Here is a 19,245-nt window from a genome sequence, read left to right on the forward strand (position 1 = left end):
TCGACCTGTCTGCAGCCTTTGACACCGTGGATCACTCCATCCTGCTTTCCAGACTCGAGTCCTCTTTCGGGCTGAGAGATACCGCCCTTGCTTGGTTCCGTGATTTTTTAACAGCTCGCACCCACCAAGTTAAGATGGGCTCTTTTCTATCCCCGATTACCACAGTGGAGAATGGGGTCCCTCAGGGATCAGCCCTGTCCCCCATTCTCTTCAACATTTATCTTAGGCCTTTACCCGACATTATTGCTAAACATCTCGTCTCTGGTTCCATTTGTACGCGGATGACGTCCAGTTGGTAGCCGATGATCTAACTTACCCTGACATGCCCTTAAGATTGGCCAATTGTCTGCGCGACATTTACCACTGGATGACCATCAACAAACTGTGCCTCAATGGTAACAAAACGGAGGTCATGATAGTCGGAAAAGGCAAGACTGACTTTCTTCAAAATTGGCCCACTGAGTTGGGCTTGACACCTAATCCGAAAGATAAGATGACGGTCCTGGGGGTTATCCTCGACGAATAACTAAGTATGATTCCCCAGGTTAGACAATCGGTTTCGAGAGCCTCCCATTTTCTACGACTTATCCGCAAGGCAAAACATCTCCTGACCCAAGACCAGAGGAAAGACTTAGTCCAGGCACTAATTATTTCTCGCCTTGACTTTTCAAATGGAGTCCTACTAGGCATTCCAATGAAATGGTCTAAGAAACTGCAGCTGGTGCAGAATCAAGCAGCCAGGCTTATCTACAATCTCCAAAAGCAAGACCATATCAGCCCTGTGCTCAAAGAACTTCACTGGCTCCCTGTTACAAAACGGGTCAATTTTAAAATCCTCTGTCTGATCTACAGGGGCTACCACCAGCTGGGCCCACAGTTCCTATCAGATCTGACTCCACACTATATACCTAGACGCTGTCTTCGCTCAGCCGACAAAGCTCTACTCATTGGCAATACTGACAGGCTAATTTCTATAGGAGGAAAACGGATTGGCTCCGCGGGGGCGACTCTCTGGAACCAAATCCCGCTTAACATTCGCATCTCCCGAAGCCTATATGCGTTCAGGAAGAAGCTGAAGACCTGGCTATTCTGCCAAGCATTTCAATCCTAGGCCAATTTTTCTTCGCTGATTTCTTTTTTTTTTCTTCTCCCTTCTCTTTTAATTATGCTCCCCACGCCAGAACATCCGGGCTATTTTGTCACAAAGCGCTTTGGCACCACCGACCGGTGGTATATGCGCGCTTCCCAAATAAATAGTAATAAATAAATAAATAAATATTAGACTGGCGTTAGTGAGCTTTAGTATGGGCGTTAGACTGAAGTTCAAGTTAATGAGCTTTAGTATGGGCATTAGACTGGCGTTAGTGAGCTTTAGTATGGGCATTATACTGATGTTAATGAGCTTTAGTATGGGTATTAGACTGGTGTTAGTGAGCATTAGTATGGGCGTTAGACTGATGTTAATGAGCTTTAGTATGAGCATTAGACTGGCGTTATTAAACTTTAGTATGGGCGTTATACTGATGTTAATGAGCTTTAGTATGGGTATTAGACTGGCATTTTACAAGCACTAATGAGGAGTTAAAAATGCTCCCCAAATGCCTTATGGAAGCATTTGATGAGCGTTAAGGTGTGTTAAACTGCTCCACAAATGCCTATTCCCTTACAGTAAATGAACTAATCTTAACGCCCCACAACCGAACCACAACTACCTGCCAGAGCATTTGCTGAGCATTGCCCTAGACTTGAATGGGAGGCATTGAAAGGCTTCAAACACCTACTGACTCAATATGAGTCTTCAATTTTCAAGCAACGCAATGCTAACACTTCATGTTTTGATAGTGTGAATAGCACTGTGTGCTGTCTAATGTATCTTGTGCATAGCCATTTGAGGGGTGTTTTTAACGCCTCTCAAACCCCTGCTTTTAATGCCAGTGTGAACTTAGCCTTATATGGAATGTGGAGGTGGCACAACCCACTGGGTTGAACGAAAAAAATAAATATTGTATGTACCAGGCTTGTATAGAAATGTTTATACTATGTTTATACTACAAAATTCTTGGGTAAGCTTAAGGCAAAGCATTGATAGTTTAATGAAAGGTCCTGGCATTCTGTGCATTTTGGATCATACATCTGTGATTAAAATAGTTCATGTCAATCTTTTACAAGATGTGTGTTCTATTTTAACACAACAAAAAAACTCTGTTTTGCAGATTGACAAAGAACAGTACGACAGAATCATTGGCTTAATTGAAAGTGGAAAGAAAGAAGGAGCAAAGCTGGAATGTGGAGGTGGCACATGGGGTGACAAAGGATTCTTTATCCAACCCACTGTCTTCTCAGATGTCAAGGATGATATGCGCATTGCCAAAGAAGAGGTATGTTAAAATTAGTATAGCTTTTTGTTTACGGAAGAAATTATAGTATATACGATTCTGGTGTAGAGGTTGACCATTTTAAATTTAACATGTCAACATATATTCAGTCTAATGATTTACTTGTTTTAAATAAAAAATACACTGGCAACTTTTACCAAGCTGAAGAATTATGTGTACATTGCTGGACACCAGCTTCAGACCAATAATATACTGAAGATGACCTTTGAAAAAATATTGCTCCACCGCCTTCAGTTTTTACTAATTCTTCAACAGATATGTGCTTTTTTTGATAGAAACAAAGTTTGATACCGCAGAGTTCTTGAGCGCAAAACATGCCGAGGTGATCAGAAACACCAGAAAATTATCTGTGGATAGGAATAGAATTCGAAACCATGGCATGGATATCTTGCTTTGGGGATATCCAAAACATTTAAAAAGTCAGGAGCTAGACTTCATTTAACAAAAATATAATTTTTTTAATAGATTTTATTATTGAATAATGTCAATCTTCCATATAATGTATTAGGAGTTAATTTGTATTACCTATTTTTATCTTTATAGATATTTGGCCCAGTACAACAGATTCTGAAATTTAAAACTAATGAGGATGTAATTAAGAGGGCAAACAACACAACTTATGGATTGGCTGCAGGAGTTTTCACCAAAGATCTTGATAAAGCAATTACAGTTTCCTCCGCCCTTGAAGCAGGAACTGTCTGGTAAGCATTTGCAAATATTATAGATAGCAGAGTGAAAAATACATTTTCAGAAATATTATCAATTACAGTGCCTAACTGCAACAAAAATACTGGTTTTGATAGCCAACATTTAAAACCTTGGAGCAGTGTTAAAATCAAACACAAAAATTCATAATATTTCCAATTTTTGTGGTGGCTGCATTAATTTTATTTTTCAAGCTTTTTTCCTTTATTTTCACCCTTCAGTAAAGCCTGGTATACACTACTAGTTTTTTTTTTCTTTTCGTTCAGCCCACTGGGTTGAACGAATGTTAGTACAGCGATCTCCCCCACTGCTTTATTGTGTTCTGACAGAAGCACCACCCCCCCACCAGAACACATTGGTCAGCGATCGCAGCCATCGGCTGCGATCACTGATTGGATGCCAATCGGAAGACCTTTTTTGTTCACCCCCCTTCGAAGAAGCCGTCCATATATACAGGCTGAATGCCAGCTGTGTTCTATGGAACCAGCCAATGCCGCCCGATATTCAGCCCATGTGTACGGCCCTTAAGGCTTCATGCACAAGACCATACAGGGGCCAAACAGCATGCAGATCCTGATTATAGAATCAGCCAGGTCTTCTAATGTATTTCAATAGGTGGCTGTGCATGGTGGTTGGGGGTCCCAGGTGATTAATTACACCTTAATCATTAATACATTGCTCTGGCCAGTGAATAACCCCTGTATGGCCTTGTGCATGAAGCCTAAATCTGTTATTTGTTCACCTTCTTTTAACAGACCAAGCTGTTCATCAAAAGTGGTAGTTAGAGGGATGAGACAAACCATTTAATGCTGAAGGAAAAAAACTGTTGCTGTCAGGCCTCGTACACACGACCGTTTTCCTCGATAGAATCCATCAAGAAACTTGGTGGGAGAGCTTTTTTGCCGAGGAAACCGGTCGTGTGTACGTTTTTCATCGAGGAAACTGTCGAGGAACTCAATTTCCTCGTCGTGATCCTCGTCGGGCCTGGTTTTTCGACGAGAAATGCGAGCGTGTGTATGCTAAGAAACCCGCGCATGCTCAGAATAAAGTATGAGACAGGAGCGCACCTTCGGTAAAAGTAGCGTTTGTAATGGCGATAACACATTTTTCACGCTGTAACAGACTGAAAAGTGAAAATCGTCTCTTACCAAACTTTTACTTAACACGCAGTAACATGAGATTAGCAAAAGCAGCCCCAAGGGTTGTGCCAGTGGAATCAAACTTCCCCTGCCATTGTATGTGTTGTACGTCACCGCGTTTGAGAACGAGGAGATTTTGTCTTGAACGTGTGTACGCAAAGCAAGCTTGTCGAGTTCCTCGACAAGCCTAACAAGGAACTCGTCGAGGAAAACGATGTGTCTTTTCCGACGAGTTCCTCGGTCGTGTGTACGAGGCCTAACAGCTTAAAAAGTCTGACTGGAGTTGGTCTTTAATTAATTTGACTATCCATCTAAATCTGTTAGTTTATCTAAAATTGGCCATAGATCAGTAATTTGTATATGTAATATGTATATATATATATATACCATATTTGCTAAACCAGCTGAATTCTAATCCATGTGTGGCCAGCTACTTTCTCCTCAGATTGACAACACTGCTGTCTAAAAGTGTCTCTGTTGCACCTCCATCCAGAGTAGAGACACCCTAGAGACAGAAAGTGTGTTACTGGCGAGATCACCAGGTAAAAATAAGGCAAACAAGCCTAAAATAAAAAAAAATATTGTAGCCACCACATTTAATGATTGGTAAACTCCAATATATTATACAGTACTTTTGTTTTTGGGGGTGAATACTGCTTTAACCACTTGCCGTCCAGAAGATTTACCCCCCCCTCCCATGACCAGGTATTTTTTTCTTTTTGGAACTTCGTTATTTTAACTGACAATTGCGTGGTCATTCAATGCTGTACATAAATTACATTTATATATTTTTTTAGCTATAAAAAAAGACCAAGAACTAACGAAACAAAAAATAAACAATATTGTTTACTTTTCTGCTATCACAAATATCCAATAAAAAAAAAAGAAAATCTAATTTATTCAATGTTTTTGGTATAAAAAATATCTCAGTAAGCATATATAAATTGGTTTGCACAAAAGTTATAGTGTCTACAAACTATGGTATATATACTGGAGTTTGATTATTGTTTTTTTTATACTAGTAATGGCGGTCATCAGCAACTTGCTACGATATTGCAATGGGAAATCTGACACTGACACTTTTGACACTTTGTGGGAACCAGTGATACTAATACAGGGATTAGTGCTAAAAAATATGCACTGTTACTGTTCTAATGACACTGGCTGGGAAGGGGTTAAACATCTAGGGTGATCAAAGTGTTAAATGTGTGCCTAACCAGTGTTTTTGTGTTTATTTTTTGCTGTTTTTACTAAGGGAGTGGTGGATTTTATACCCTGCTTTGTAGGGAAACAAACCCCCTGATGACAGAACAGAGCTCTGCCTTGTTTACATAGGAAGAGCTCCATTCTGTGTCTCTACTCGCCGATCAGTGGGTGCCGGCGGACATCCACTGACCAACACCCGCTAATCGGCTTGTGTTGTGTCTAATTACAGCACAACCGTGGTGCCGACAGCATGCACCCCCTACCCATAAATAGCGGATCATGTACTAGGTATGTGATCCAGCCCAGAAGAGCCACTCTGCTGCCGTACTCCTACGTGAGGCAGTTGGCAAGCGGCAAGCTTTGAGAAAATTTGTTTGGAACAGACTGATTTTTTAGGTACAGTTTTCAAATCCAAAATGAATATTACAAATATGGTGAATGAAATACATGTATGATAGCTACTAAATAAATGTAAAACATTTTTTTTATGGATATAAACTGTTAATGCTGCAAGTAGAACATTAAAGGTTTTGTTTTAGTGTGGTTAACGGATCTTGGTAAATCATTAAAGTGTTAACAGAATTTCTACCTTTAGTTGTCTTTAGCTGAAGCTGGGAATAAAGAACCTGCATGAACTTGGCTTATGTGTTTGATAGCAAGCTAAAGGTCACATATTTTCCGAGAATTGGATGTGTTGAGTGAAGCTGCCCAGTAGGTAGCTCTGAGGATAAATGCTGACATAATCAGTTTCTTGAGCAATCTTCAGCCTTCATTATAACAAGTCACATCCTAGACATATTAAATCATACTTTGTTCTAGAGTTTTAGTCAGTCTGTCTGACTGGGGTATGTGTAAACCGGTGGTACTGCCAGCTGCTGCCCTTATATGATGACCCCATTTTAGTGACACCCATACTCTGCCCACTCCTTCCTTAGGTGCAGACATGCCCAGGTGCATTTCATCCCTAAGATCCATTTCACACTACCGCGACCAGGGGGTCGCCCCAAATTACATGGAAGTGAATGAGAGCCATCTTAATGCACACTACTGAAGTTGCTCCGACTTCAGAAAATTTTCTTTTACTTCTTCAAGGCGACTTCTAGGCGACTTGTACCCATTGATTTCAATGGAAGTCGCCTCCAAGTCGGATCCCCTGTCTTAACTGAAGCAACTTTCCAGGAAGTGAAAATTGTTTTCTAAGGCAAACCCCTCCCTCCCATAGAACAGATTATTATGTGATTGGCCACTGGCAAAGTCACTTGTCCTGGAGGCGACTTGAAGTTATGTTGTAAGTCGCTCTAAGTAGCGCTGAAGTCGCGCTGAAGTCGTCTCCAAATTGCAAAGTCGAGCTGGAAGTCGTGTTGCCCCAGAGTGAACCAGCTCGAAAGGTTTAATCATAGATTAGGATGAAACTGGGGAAGATAGCATTTACACACTCTTCAATCACAACAATCACAAACACTATCAAGTGGGATCAGCAGAAAGCCACATATATATACACACCACACATACAGGTTTAAATACACACATAGGGGGAGATTTAATAAAACCACTCAGAATCTGGTGCAGCTGTGCATAGCAACCAATCAGCTTCTAACTTCAAGTGGCTCTAAAGGCTGAAGGTTTTCAGCCCCCCCCCCCCCCAATCATTACCTGAGCTCCCTCCGATCCAGCTCCTTATTAGCTGACACAGTAGAAGGAGCCCATTTACTCCCGCTGCTGTCAATTAGAGCCAGTGAGCCAATGAGGAGAGCTCAGGGGCGAGCAAATACAAATACTGCAGCTGTTGACTTTTAATACATGGACACTTACCTGTCCAAGGCACCCCAGATGATTTCTGGATCAGCTGTCGGGTGCTGCTGCTGCCATTCATCGTAAGGGAAACCAGAAGTACTGTGCATGTGCTCCAGTTTTAGTAAATCTGATCCATAGAGTAACACAATATTTTCGAAAATTCTGTATATAGCCCTAAAGAACAGACAGTGCATAGTCCACATGGGCTTTATTGCTTAACTGCAGACAGGAAACAGGAAAAGAGATCAGCTACAAACTTATAAACACTGCCATCTACTGGCTGAATAGTATATCTGTAGTAATTGTACAAACATACATAAACAATGTTTTTGCAAAACAAAGGTGTATTTATCAAGCACTAAATCTGACATTCTGCAAACATTCTCTGCAGAAGTCCATGTTTTTTAAAATTAGGGTGAATGATTCTATACCAGAGAATGGTGCATTATAAGTAGACCCCTAAAGGTATATGTCAGTGACCATTCTAGTCAAACATTGTATTTTTCATTAAAATGCATGTAGCTGCATTCAAAAAATGTGTGTAATTGTACTGCTCAGTTAAAGTCAGTGGGATTTGGCCGACCTGCATTTTCAAATGCAGGTCAAAAGCAGGAAAAACACCCATCAACATGAGCCGTAACACTGTGGATATTAACCGTATGCTTAGTAGCAATGTTAATGCTAATACTGCAACCAAAAAGATGTGAAACATTTTAAGAAACTGAATGATACAAACACATCCAGTCACTGGCTTGGTCCTGTACAACTAACACATGTATAATAATTACACACATAAGATAAAGACCTACTTGTCAGCTAGTAGACTTTCTTGTGTTTTCTCGGAAGGATTGTATACCAGTCTAACCTTTCCAACCTCTGACGGTGCTCCTTTGATCTCCGCTCAAAATCTTTATTAAGTGGGGATAGAAATTCAACATGGAAAACATATCAAAAGCCTTTATTTTTATAAATGAGCCACATATTATGGGAGAAAAGTTTGATTTTCTAACAACCGGAATAACTGGGCAGTATTTCTCACCTACTGATAATTCTGGGCTTTCATCTAAGTACAACATGGCAGAGCTTCAGAGAAGAAGATGACTGGGAGAAACATTGGAACTTGGCATCACTGAATATCCTAGCGTGTACAGTACTCCCACAATCATCCATATAAAAGAGGGGATTAATGAAACGACATGCACTATCATTACAGTAACTGCTCTTTCGGGATATAATAGTGATTTGCACAAAATTGTATCTTCATAGTATACTGGCATTATCATTATTGTATTATTTTCTAAGGTTATTATGTAACACGTAACTATCAAACTGAATAGCCTTCATCCTTAAAGCTGGTCACAAAGATTTCAAATAGACATATGTGCAAAGTTAGTTTCCATTATGATGACTAATATTGTAAATATGAAAAATTACTTGCTCAAGCATAAAATGTGCCCCCTGTGGGAAAAAGGAAGAGGCATGCCTGCTGCTTCTTAATCATGCCCCGACCTGCCACCTGGGTGTAGTAGTTTAAACTACATGTCAGGTCAAAAAACAATTGAAGTACATACCTGTAATTGCAATACATGTACGTTTTCCTATGTTCAGTAAAACACCTTTTGATCTGCCAAAAATTCACTTGGCTCCTAATTTTTATATGCTGACAATTCACATTGAAATTACAAGAAATGGTGTCAGCCCTGCCCCATTGCCTTTTGCTAAACTAGTGAATACCTCATCAACATGAAGCCCTCTACAACAGTGGTCATCAACCCTGCCCTACAGGGCCCACTAACAGGCCAGGTTTTATGTATTACCATGGGGAGATGCAGTCTAGAATACTGCAATCACTGAGCAGCAAATGATATCACCTGTGATGTATTTCAGTTATCTTGCAAACCTGGCCTGTTAGTGGGCCCTGTAGGACAGGGTTGATGACCACTGCTCTACAACATAGAGAGTATTTGTTCTGTAGGTACACAAGGCTGTTTAGAGCAAATGAGTGACCCTTATTGGTATTAATCAATAATAATAATATGCGCTGAGTATTAACTTCTGTGATGTGAACCGGAACCACAAACCATAGGTGATTCAAATTCAGTACATGTGTACAAAAATAATTAGACCAAATGCATGCTACTGATCATGCAACTACAATACACCTCCTGAGTGCAAGTGCTGTGCACTGGCTTGAAAGATAAGTATGGGGTGATCAAATTCTACAGACTCCAAGCTGATTTGCTTCACATGTGAGTATCAGATCTTCCACAGTTGTGCAGCTCATGTGAAAAACAGAGAGACAAAAAGAAAAACCCTCATTGTGCAGATAACACACAACCATATGGAAACAATTTGACAAGCTTGAGACAGGTCACACTCACGAATCCACCGATTAATATCAGCAAACAAACAATCCTCATTTGGCTGCTCAGCATACGATGTGTCTCCTCATTCGGATGTGTAATCCGTCCCGTTCGTAGCTCTTCCCCCACGCGTTACATCACTAGACACATGACTTAATCATGGGTAACTCAACTATTGGTATTAAACGTCCCTATAAAAGTCCATGGGTTTAATCCACAATGATAAACAACGTCCATCAGAAAGTCACAAGATTAACACTTCAGGGTGAGCCTTCAAGTAGAGAGTAAAAGCGTTCTCCACGGAACTTGTGAAATAGAAGATAAAGAGGTGCCTCTGAGTGTAAACTGTTACCTGACTTATTGTATAATTTTTTTTTTAAATACACTCACATTTTGTGATGTGTACTCAGGCACATAAACAGTCCATGTTCGGTGTGGGGGAGACAAGCGCTCATGCTGCAGGTGTTTTACCACCACTCTGTGGGATGCTTAGCCGGCTGGATGGTGAGGAACGATCAGGAACGCTGGTTAAGCACAGCATCAGTCGTGATGACTTTACCGGACGTGATCACGACGCGTTTCGGAGCATGCACACCAAGTTATTTACTGGGGACAATTATTTTCATACCAGAAAAAATCTTCTGTGTGTATATTGTAGCTTTTTATGTGCACATAAAGGAATGCGGCTTATAGGTGACCATAGGAGAGACAACTGTCCTGGATGAGAACCATACCAGCAAGAGGTGCGGGGGCACCGGAGCTGGGCAGAGCCGAGCGGAGCCAATCTGAGCCGTTCGGAAATACTTGGAAAAACTTGAGCCTTTCCAAGGTTTTCCGAGTTCAGTCGAGCTGTCCCTGAGGCTTTCCAAGTATTTTCGAGGCTCTCCGGCGCCCCCCACCTCTGGCCACATGCGGCATTGCATGCCATAGAAGTCAATGCGGAAAAAATGATCTTAGTTTCCATTGACTTCTATGGGAAAACTCGCTTTGATATGCTTTGGATTACAAGCATTCTCAAGGAATGGATTATGCTCGTAATCCAAGGTTCCACTGTATATAAAATATGCTTTCAGTTGAATATTTAATAGAGCAAAGGTAAACAAATGAGTAGAGTTTATTATTCATAGAGTTTGCATATGCTTTTAATAAATTGAATGTAAAAGACCAGTGCTCAATGCTGAGTCACAGGGCCCATTTAATTTTCACAAATCATAAATTGAATATCACACACACCAGAGCAACCCCTTGCAGATTCTATAAGCTGTTCTGATAAATATATATGGATTGATGGGCCACATCTTCAGCTCCTGGCATTGGTGTAATGTGTTTTTTCTTTTTCGTCTCCCTCCCAGCACATCATTCTTCCACTCCCAGCTAAGCAGCCCCATTAGGATTTTTTGAGCAATTTACTTCCCTTACTTTTAGTGACTGTGTTTGACTCGCTAAATTACCTTAATAACACCCTGATTAGCTGCTTTCTAAAATTACAGTCCCTCATTCCAATTGTAAACTCAGCCAAGCCCAGTCTTCAGCTGCATTGCAGAGTAAGCATATAGTACTACTGCACAGCATCTGGCTGGCTGGCGTGCAAATACTACCTGCTTAGACTCATGTACACTGCAGCGGCTAAACTCATGTTTAGGAGCAATTGGGCAGTTTTTTCAGCAGTCCCTGAACTCTCCTCAATGTTATCTTATCTATACATGTACATTCAGTCGTTTATAGTAGTTTAGAGGAAACTGAGTTGACACAAGCACAAGCAGATTAATCACGTACAGAACTGTAGTTTACCGGCATTTCAAACGCCAAAACGCGATGTCGGCACCCAATGCCGATCTGTTCTTCGATTCTCAGGTGGAGGCGCCGCCATCTTCGGTAAAGGAATCAGGAAGTGAAACCTTGTGGCTTCACAGCCTGGTTCCCTACTGTACATGCATGACTCGCGCTGCACGATCCCACTGGTCCCTGCTATCTCCTGGGACCTGCGTGTCTCCCAGAAGACAGCGGGAGGGACGAAGGAGGAGCAGGACGTGGTGTAGATCGCCAGGGTGGCTCGGCTATCTATGCCCAGAAGTGGGAGCAAAATTCCTGTATTAGACAGGTATCTGATCCCCCCTTCCCCCATAAAGGTGCCAAATGTGACAGAGGAAGGGGGAGAATTCCCGAAAAGCGGAAGTTCAATTTTTGGGTGGAACTCCGCTTTAAGCCAAGCTTTCAGACCATTGATTTGAATGGATGTCACATCCAAGTCAGATCATGATGATCCGACTTGTGGTGCAACTTGTGCTCTAAGGATCTTGAAGAGAAACCCCATGGCAAAAAAAAAGGCTTTCAGTTAGAAAGCTGGAGGACAGGTCAGTGGACTACTGTCGCGGCGGAAGATGGGATGAATGAATGGTGGTGCTGTGCGGGCAGAGCCTCACACAGCCATGCCAATTTTAATCAGAATAATCCCTGCATATTGTCAAGTAAGGGGGGGGGGACTCAAGGGTGAGGTGGGTGCTTATGAACATAAATATGTTCCAAAAAGTGAACCTAGCTTTTAGGGCCCTTTCACATGTACGGACAAACGGTCCGTTTTTTACAAGTCCGTTTACGGACTTGTAATGTATCCCTATGGGATTGTGGACGTTAGCGGATGATGCATCCGCTAACGTCCGCAAACATCCGCGTCCGCAAAGATCCGCTTTTGCGGACGGAAGAAAACCCTATTTTTCTTCCGTCCGGCGGAGCGGATCGGATGAATACGGACACACGGTCCGTATTCATCCGATTCCCCATAGGGGAGAGCAGAGGAAAGACAGGGCGGTCTCTGCACAGTGTGCGGGGACCGCCCTGTCCGCCGACAGCTCAGCGGGGATTTACGGATGATCCCGGCTGAGCCGACGGACACACACGGGGCGGATCAATACGGATCCGCTCCGTGTAAAAGGGCCCTTAAACCAGAATCAGGGAAATGATTGCCCTGGCGGTCCCTGGGTACAGCTTTCTCGTTTGCAAGCCCTCAGGAGAAAAGGGATCAACACACTGTTCAAAAAAATACCTTTGGAATTGGTAAAATAATGTTTAAGTTAATTAATGTGTAGTTAGTGAATTGTGCATCTTTCTGCATGTTTGTCTAAATGTATTTACATCAAACAAACTGTAGTGGTATGAGGAAAAAATATTACTAAGGTTTACAACATCAACTTGCTCTATGACATTTTTTTCTGTCTTTTATACTTCCTGCATTTTTTTTTTTTTTTAAATATGCAATTTTATTTGTTTTTATTTATATTTCAGGATAAATTGCTACAGTGCTCTGTCCTCACAGTGTCCATTTGGAGGATTTAAAATGTCAGGAAATGGACGTGAAATGTAAGTAATTATATAGACAGACCTTTAGTACAAGATATTTAAAAAGGCATCATCTCTTTGTTGTTTGGAAGCTAATTCAAGCTATCCCAAACCTGTACCGGCAGAAACCGAGTCTCTGTGTTTAGGCCTAGTTTAAATTGTATTATGCATTTGCCTGGGCATGTTTGAAACATCCACCATTTCTATATTCTCCACAAACATCCAGATTGCACAGGCCACAACAGGAGTACCTGCCTAATGACTGCATAAACATGATATGCCCTTGTGTAGTATACTTGATTGTACACAAATAGATATTAACTGCCATTGGCAATTTAAATCAATCCTTCAAGTGGTTGTAAAGCCTTAAGGTTTTTCACCTTAATGTATTCTATGCATTAAGGTGAAAAACCTTCCGTGCTGAAGCTCCCCCTCAGACCCCCCCTTTTTTTTTTAGCTGAGCCCTGTGCGCAAGTGCAGAGGCTCCAGCGGTTGTCGCTCTCCTCATTGAACAGATTGATAGCTCCTGCTGTTGTCAATCAAAAGCTGTGAAATGGGAGCGAAGGGTGCGGCAGAGTCCCACTGTCTGTGTCAACGAATGCAGCAGCTGGACTCGGGAACAAGCCTGCATGGGTTTCCCTCATGGAAAGCGTTTTTCCGTGGGGACACCCTATGAAGAGGAGGGGCCTGGAGCACTGCTGGGGGCCCCTAGAAGAGGAGGATTGGGGCTGCTCTGTGCAAAACCATTGCACCAAGCAGGTAAGTATAGACACGTTTGTTATTTTTTTATAAAAAAATTAAAATAAAAGGTTTACATTCACTTTCAGTTAATTAGGTCTTAAAACTGATTGACCAAGCCAGCCAACAGAATCGTAGCAATATATAGTATAGAGAGGGGCATTAACCTATTTTAATGAGAAGCAGTTATGACTGGGCTTTGTGAGAATCTGAATATTCCGTTTTAAATAGTTACAAATGTGCTGACTGTCTTATGAAAGAGTTGTATATGTCATCCTATTTAGCATGAATTACTTTGTGTTTTTTGTCCCCTTTCTGGCTGACTTCCATCATCCAATCAGGTGCAAGCAATAATACATTTTTATATGTTTACTTGCATGTGATTGGGTATTCTTTTCAAAATGAAGCCTTACCTAAGTTTCTAAGCTCTGGAGCAACTGCACTCTGCAAAGTGCATAGTCAATTTGCTTTTAGTAAATCAACCCCTTAGTCTGTCCCCAGTCAACTGGGTTGAGAAACTCTGAGTGTCAAAAATCCAAGAAAACTTAGTACATCTTGTTGCAGAGATCAGGTACTATATTATAAAACTCAAGATTGAAGGTATGTATTGCAGCCTCAGTTTTATCAGGACAGTGTTAAAAAAAAAAGTAGAATTAGGCTAAATATATCTGATAGGTAGGATTTTTAGGACAGAAAATTGCCTATTGGTCTCTTCTGTCATAACTGCTTCTCCCTGCCTGCCAGTGCTTATTTAAGCAGCTCAGCGTATGTTTTCAGCATGACTCTGTGCCGTAATGGTTTTACTCATGTGCACATGTGCGGGAGCGGTGTCATTGTGGCACAGCTGGTTTACCCACCAGTATCCAGAAGTTGCCACACAAAGAAAGAAAAAATAAGTAAAAAATAAATAATCTGCAAAAAATGATCAATGAGTCCCTTCTAAGGATCATGTCCTGGCTGTCCCTAGCTAGCTTCATTACTTTGAGTTACTGACTTAAAACAAGCATGCAGCAAATCAGAACTCCTAGGGGTAGATCCACTATTGATACGCCGGCGTAATTTCAAAATTCCTGCGTCGTATCTTTGTTTTGAATCCTCAAAACAAGATACAACGGCATCTCGGCTAGATCCGAGAGGCGTACGTCTTCGTACGCCTTCGGATCTTAGATGCAATTTTTCGGCGTTCCCGTCGTAATCCGCGTTGAGTATGCAAATTAGCTATTAGCTATTTCCGACGATCCACGAACGTACGAGCGGCCGTCGCATTTTTTTACGTTGTTTTCGTTCGGCTTTTTCCGGCGTATAGTTAAAGCTGCTATATGGTGGCGTACTCAATGTTAAGTATGGCCGTCGTTCCCGCGTCTAATTTTGAAAATTTTACAATTTTTTCGCAAGTCGTTCGTGAATGGGGCTGGACGCCATTTACGTTCACGTCAAAACCAATGACGTCCTTGCGACGTCATTTAGCACAATGCACGGCGGGGAAATTTTAGGGACGGCGCATGCGCAGTTCGTTCGGCGCGGGGACGCGCTTCATTTAAATGAAACACGCCCCCTACCCGCCGCATTTGAATTCTGCGCCCTTACGCCACGAGAGATACACTACGCCGCCGTAACTTACGGCGCAAATTCGTTGAGGATTCAAACTAAGCCAAAGTAAGTTACAGCGGCGTAGCGTATCTGACATACGCTGCGCCCGGCACAGATCTATGTGGATCTGCCCCCTAATCTGCATACCCATTCCATGTCACTGACTCAGAAATGACAACATTCAGATGAATGAGAGCCAGGAATCTAGCATTTTCAGGATAGGACAGCAGTGGCCTCCCTGTATTCATTTCAGCACATATTTCTTCTAGGATTAAATAAATTGTAAATCCATTATAAAACAAACAGAACATCAACCAGTGCATTTACTGTTCGCGTAAAAAAATAACATAAAATATAACACATATTTTGTTCTTTACTTGATTTAAGGTGTTGTCTTGCTCACAGGAGCGCACATGGAAAACAAAAGGGAATGGGACAGGAAAGAAGAGAAAGAGGGTGGAAATCTAGTGAAAAAATATGAAATACTATTTAATAGTTGGGTTTTGTTTCAGTAGTGTGCTTTAAGTACAAATTACCCAATCTATGTTAAATGAGGACATGACCAGAGTGTTTGCACTGTTCAAGCAAGCATGTTTAATTAGCAGATGCAGCTACTGATAAATGGGTAAAGGATGCATGACCTTACATTTTTCAGGTTTGCAACAATACAATACAATCCCTGTCCCCATCCTGTTTATCACTGTCACATCATGAATGTCCCTGTGTTTCACCTTTGCAGTTACAATAAATGATCATGAGATCCCACAAGGGCATGATAGTAATACAGTGATGGCAGATGATAACATACCAACTAGCAATTAGGTTATAGGGAAAAAAAATTGAAATTAATCATTTACAAACTGAAAAGGTGACAGTTCAGTTCATGCTTCATTTAGTAAATGTAACTGTTTTTACATAAAAAAAAGACTATATCATTCATATAACAGTACATGAAAAAAGGAAATGCTATAAAATTTAGTTATTCTTCTCATTTTACAGCTCCCATGAATCAGTCTAGCATTTTGTACATACAGTGCATTCATACATTTATATATGCTGTATGCTTAAAGTGAACGTAAACCCTCTTATTGTTTATTAGCCAATGAAGCTGCCATCTTGGCCGCTGTTTAAAGCGGTTGTAAACCCGCGATTATTTTTATTTATTTTTTTCACCTGAAAGGCAAAAGCCATAATGAGCTAGTATGCACCGCATATTAGCTCATTATGAAATACTTACCTCGGAACGAGGTGAGAGGAACTTTCCTGGTCCACGCCGAGCGAGATGTCATCTTGACTCGGCGTGTCTTCCGGGTATCGCCGCTCCAGCGCTGTGATTGGCTGGAGCGGCGATGACGTCACTCCCACGCATGCGCACGGGAGACTTCAATTCGGCAAGGTCCGGCGGCTGCCGGTCCTTTAGCCGAGGATCCCCGCTGCGCATGCGCCGCTGCAATCAGCGGCGCATTGCGGGGGGGGAATATCTACTAAACCGTACAGGTTTAGGAGATATTCTTTATACCTACAGGTAAGCCTTATTATAGGCTTACCTGTAGGTAAAAGTCCTAAAGTGGGGTTTACAACCACTTTAATCTTCAACTGTCATGATGCTTCACATGTGATCAGTTATGACACTACCCATTGGATGATTTGACAATTTGGTTGAGAGCACAACCAATGTGATAGTTACATGGCACATGCCAGGAACGTAATTGTTTTTAAAAACAGTTAAATCAGTGGGTTTACTTCTGCTTTAACACAGGCCGATGTACAAAGCTAAAACTGTGATCCAAGAAGAACCTCTTTGCCTATTTGGTGTTATGACTCTTAAGCCTCATACACACGATCGGATTTTCTGCAGACAAAGCTTAGGACTTTTGTTCCGAAGGGCGTTGGCCAGGAACTTGTCTTGCATACAAACGGCAAAAAAAATTGAACAACAAACACAAAACTGTGTGGTTTTTCAGCTCTTTATCACCACCCTTTGAGCAACTTCTGCTAATGTTGTGTTATGGTGAGCATTGCTTCTGAGAATGCGTCTTTGTACTTTGGAGTTTTGTCCGACGGATCAGAAAATCCGACGACACACAATTGTTGGCAGACAATTTTAAAGCATGCTATCCCACATTTGTACGTGGAAAATCCGACAACAATTGTCCAATGGAGCATATAAACGGTCTGTCATCACACAATTCCTGTCAGATAATCCGAACGTTATATTAACACTTTATTTTTCTATTTTAGAATGTCTGAAAAAACTAAACTAAACAAAAGCCTGACATAGAAAATTAGAATCGTGGCCAGTTCAGCAGGAATCAGCTGAAACTGGCAAGGCTGAATGTACCCAAGCTGATTGATATTTCAACTTGGGTACAACCAGCCTGCCGGATTTTACATGCGATTATTGCTAGTGGCTGTTATAGCTGCTAGCAATAATCATTGTGTTCTCCCGGGGAAGACGGCTTCACCCGCCCCCTACCAGGAGAACACAATGGCTCAGCAAAAGGGATTTCCCTGTCAACATGTCCATGGTTGCAGGAAAAAAAATCGCTCCATCTATGGCTGGCCTAACACATATACTCCACTCAGTCTGTACTAAATGATGAACATTTTATGCAGTGAAGTCAATGTATAAAACATAAAAAGTAGACAATAAAAAATAATTTCCTCCCAAACGCATTGCCCTTATACTGAATTTTAAAGGCCGTGCTCCCTCCATGATATGCCTAGACATCTACTTTCTTCCCTATGTTGTTTGATTCATGCCCTTACACATGACAACATACCCACGTACACAAGGATGTGGCCCACAGACTTGGGAAAGGAATTTTCGAGGGCGGAATGGCAGACCTTATTTCATTTTAGCCACAAATCATCTCCTGCTACTCACAAGAAAATAACTCATGATCCTATCTTGGTGGTACAGGGATCCCTCAACATTACCCAAATATGTTCCGTCTACCCCTGCCTCCTGCTGGCATTGTGGCACAGCTTCAGACACATACCGCCATGTCTGGTATGAATCTGCGAGGATACGCATATAGTACAATCTATGAAGAACCTCTAACACCAACTCTGGTGATTTCTGTTCTCTCTATGCTCCCCGGATCTGTGGTATCACAGAAAAGGTGCCTTCTTTGTGTCTTCCTGTCTGCAGCATGGCAGCTCATCCCATTATGTTGGAAGACTGCCACTACCCCACCGCTATCATTGTGGGTTTCAACTGTGAATAACATTATGAGAATGGAGGAGATGCTAGCACTGGACAATAACACCTTTGATAAATACAAGGTCTTATGGTTTATTTGGCTCCGCTTCTCTTCCTCTGATACCCTGGCTACTATGTTATCAAACCCAAATAGGGCCAATACCAAATTAGCTTTGATACAGGGCTTCTAGAGATGGTATTCCCCTGTTATTCGGTTACTTATTTTTACAAATAATTTTCCAGCAGATCCCCTCCTATTCTCTTCTTCCCCTTCTGTTGTTTCCTTTTCTTCTGTTTTCTACTTTTCTTTTGTTGTCCCTTTTTTTTATTTTTCTTATTTTCTCTTATTCCCCTCCTTTTTACATGAACAACCTAACAAAACTTTTTTTTGGATGTTTTATAATGACACCTGCCACAGTCTTTTATGCTGTATTGTTTGTCGGCACGAGTCAAGCTGTGGGCGATAGCCATTGAGCAGACTCGTTGTCCCATTTTACTAGTTGAAGTCATACTTTTGTATTTTGAATGTTGTTCGTAATAAAAAGATTTTCAACACTAAAAATACAATATAAAATGAAGTGTGGAAAGTGCAGTCCTGAATTTTCGGCAGTACAGAAACTCTAAGGCCTCGTGCACACGGACGGACAGTCCGCTGAAAACGGTCCGCCGGACCGTTTTCAGCGGACATGTCCGCCAGGAGATTTCTGTCTGATGGTTGTACACACCATCAGACAGAAATCCGCGCGTAAACAATACCCGGGGACGTGGCCGCG

At 41.6% G+C, this 19,245-nt stretch overlaps 1 protein-coding gene across 1 annotated transcript in view; it reads left to right on the forward strand.

The window, feature by feature from the left end:
- ALDH1A1 (aldehyde dehydrogenase 1 family member A1) overlaps nucleotides 1-19,245 on the forward strand; it is a 77,352-nt gene that overhangs the window by 54,678 nt on the left and 3,429 nt on the right. Inside the window, exons 10-12 of the mRNA XM_040356371.1 lie at nucleotides 2,214-2,378; nucleotides 2,940-3,097; nucleotides 12,886-12,960. Coding sequence (XP_040212305.1) covers nucleotides 2,214-2,378; nucleotides 2,940-3,097; nucleotides 12,886-12,960 — 398 coding nt within the window. The remainder of the gene's footprint in view (nucleotides 1-2,213; nucleotides 2,379-2,939; nucleotides 3,098-12,885; nucleotides 12,961-19,245) is intronic.

The sequence above is a fragment of the Rana temporaria genome, chromosome 1, assembly GCF_905171775.1.
Source record: "Rana temporaria chromosome 1, aRanTem1.1, whole genome shotgun sequence".
NCBI lineage: Eukaryota > Metazoa > Chordata > Amphibia > Anura > Ranidae > Rana > Rana temporaria.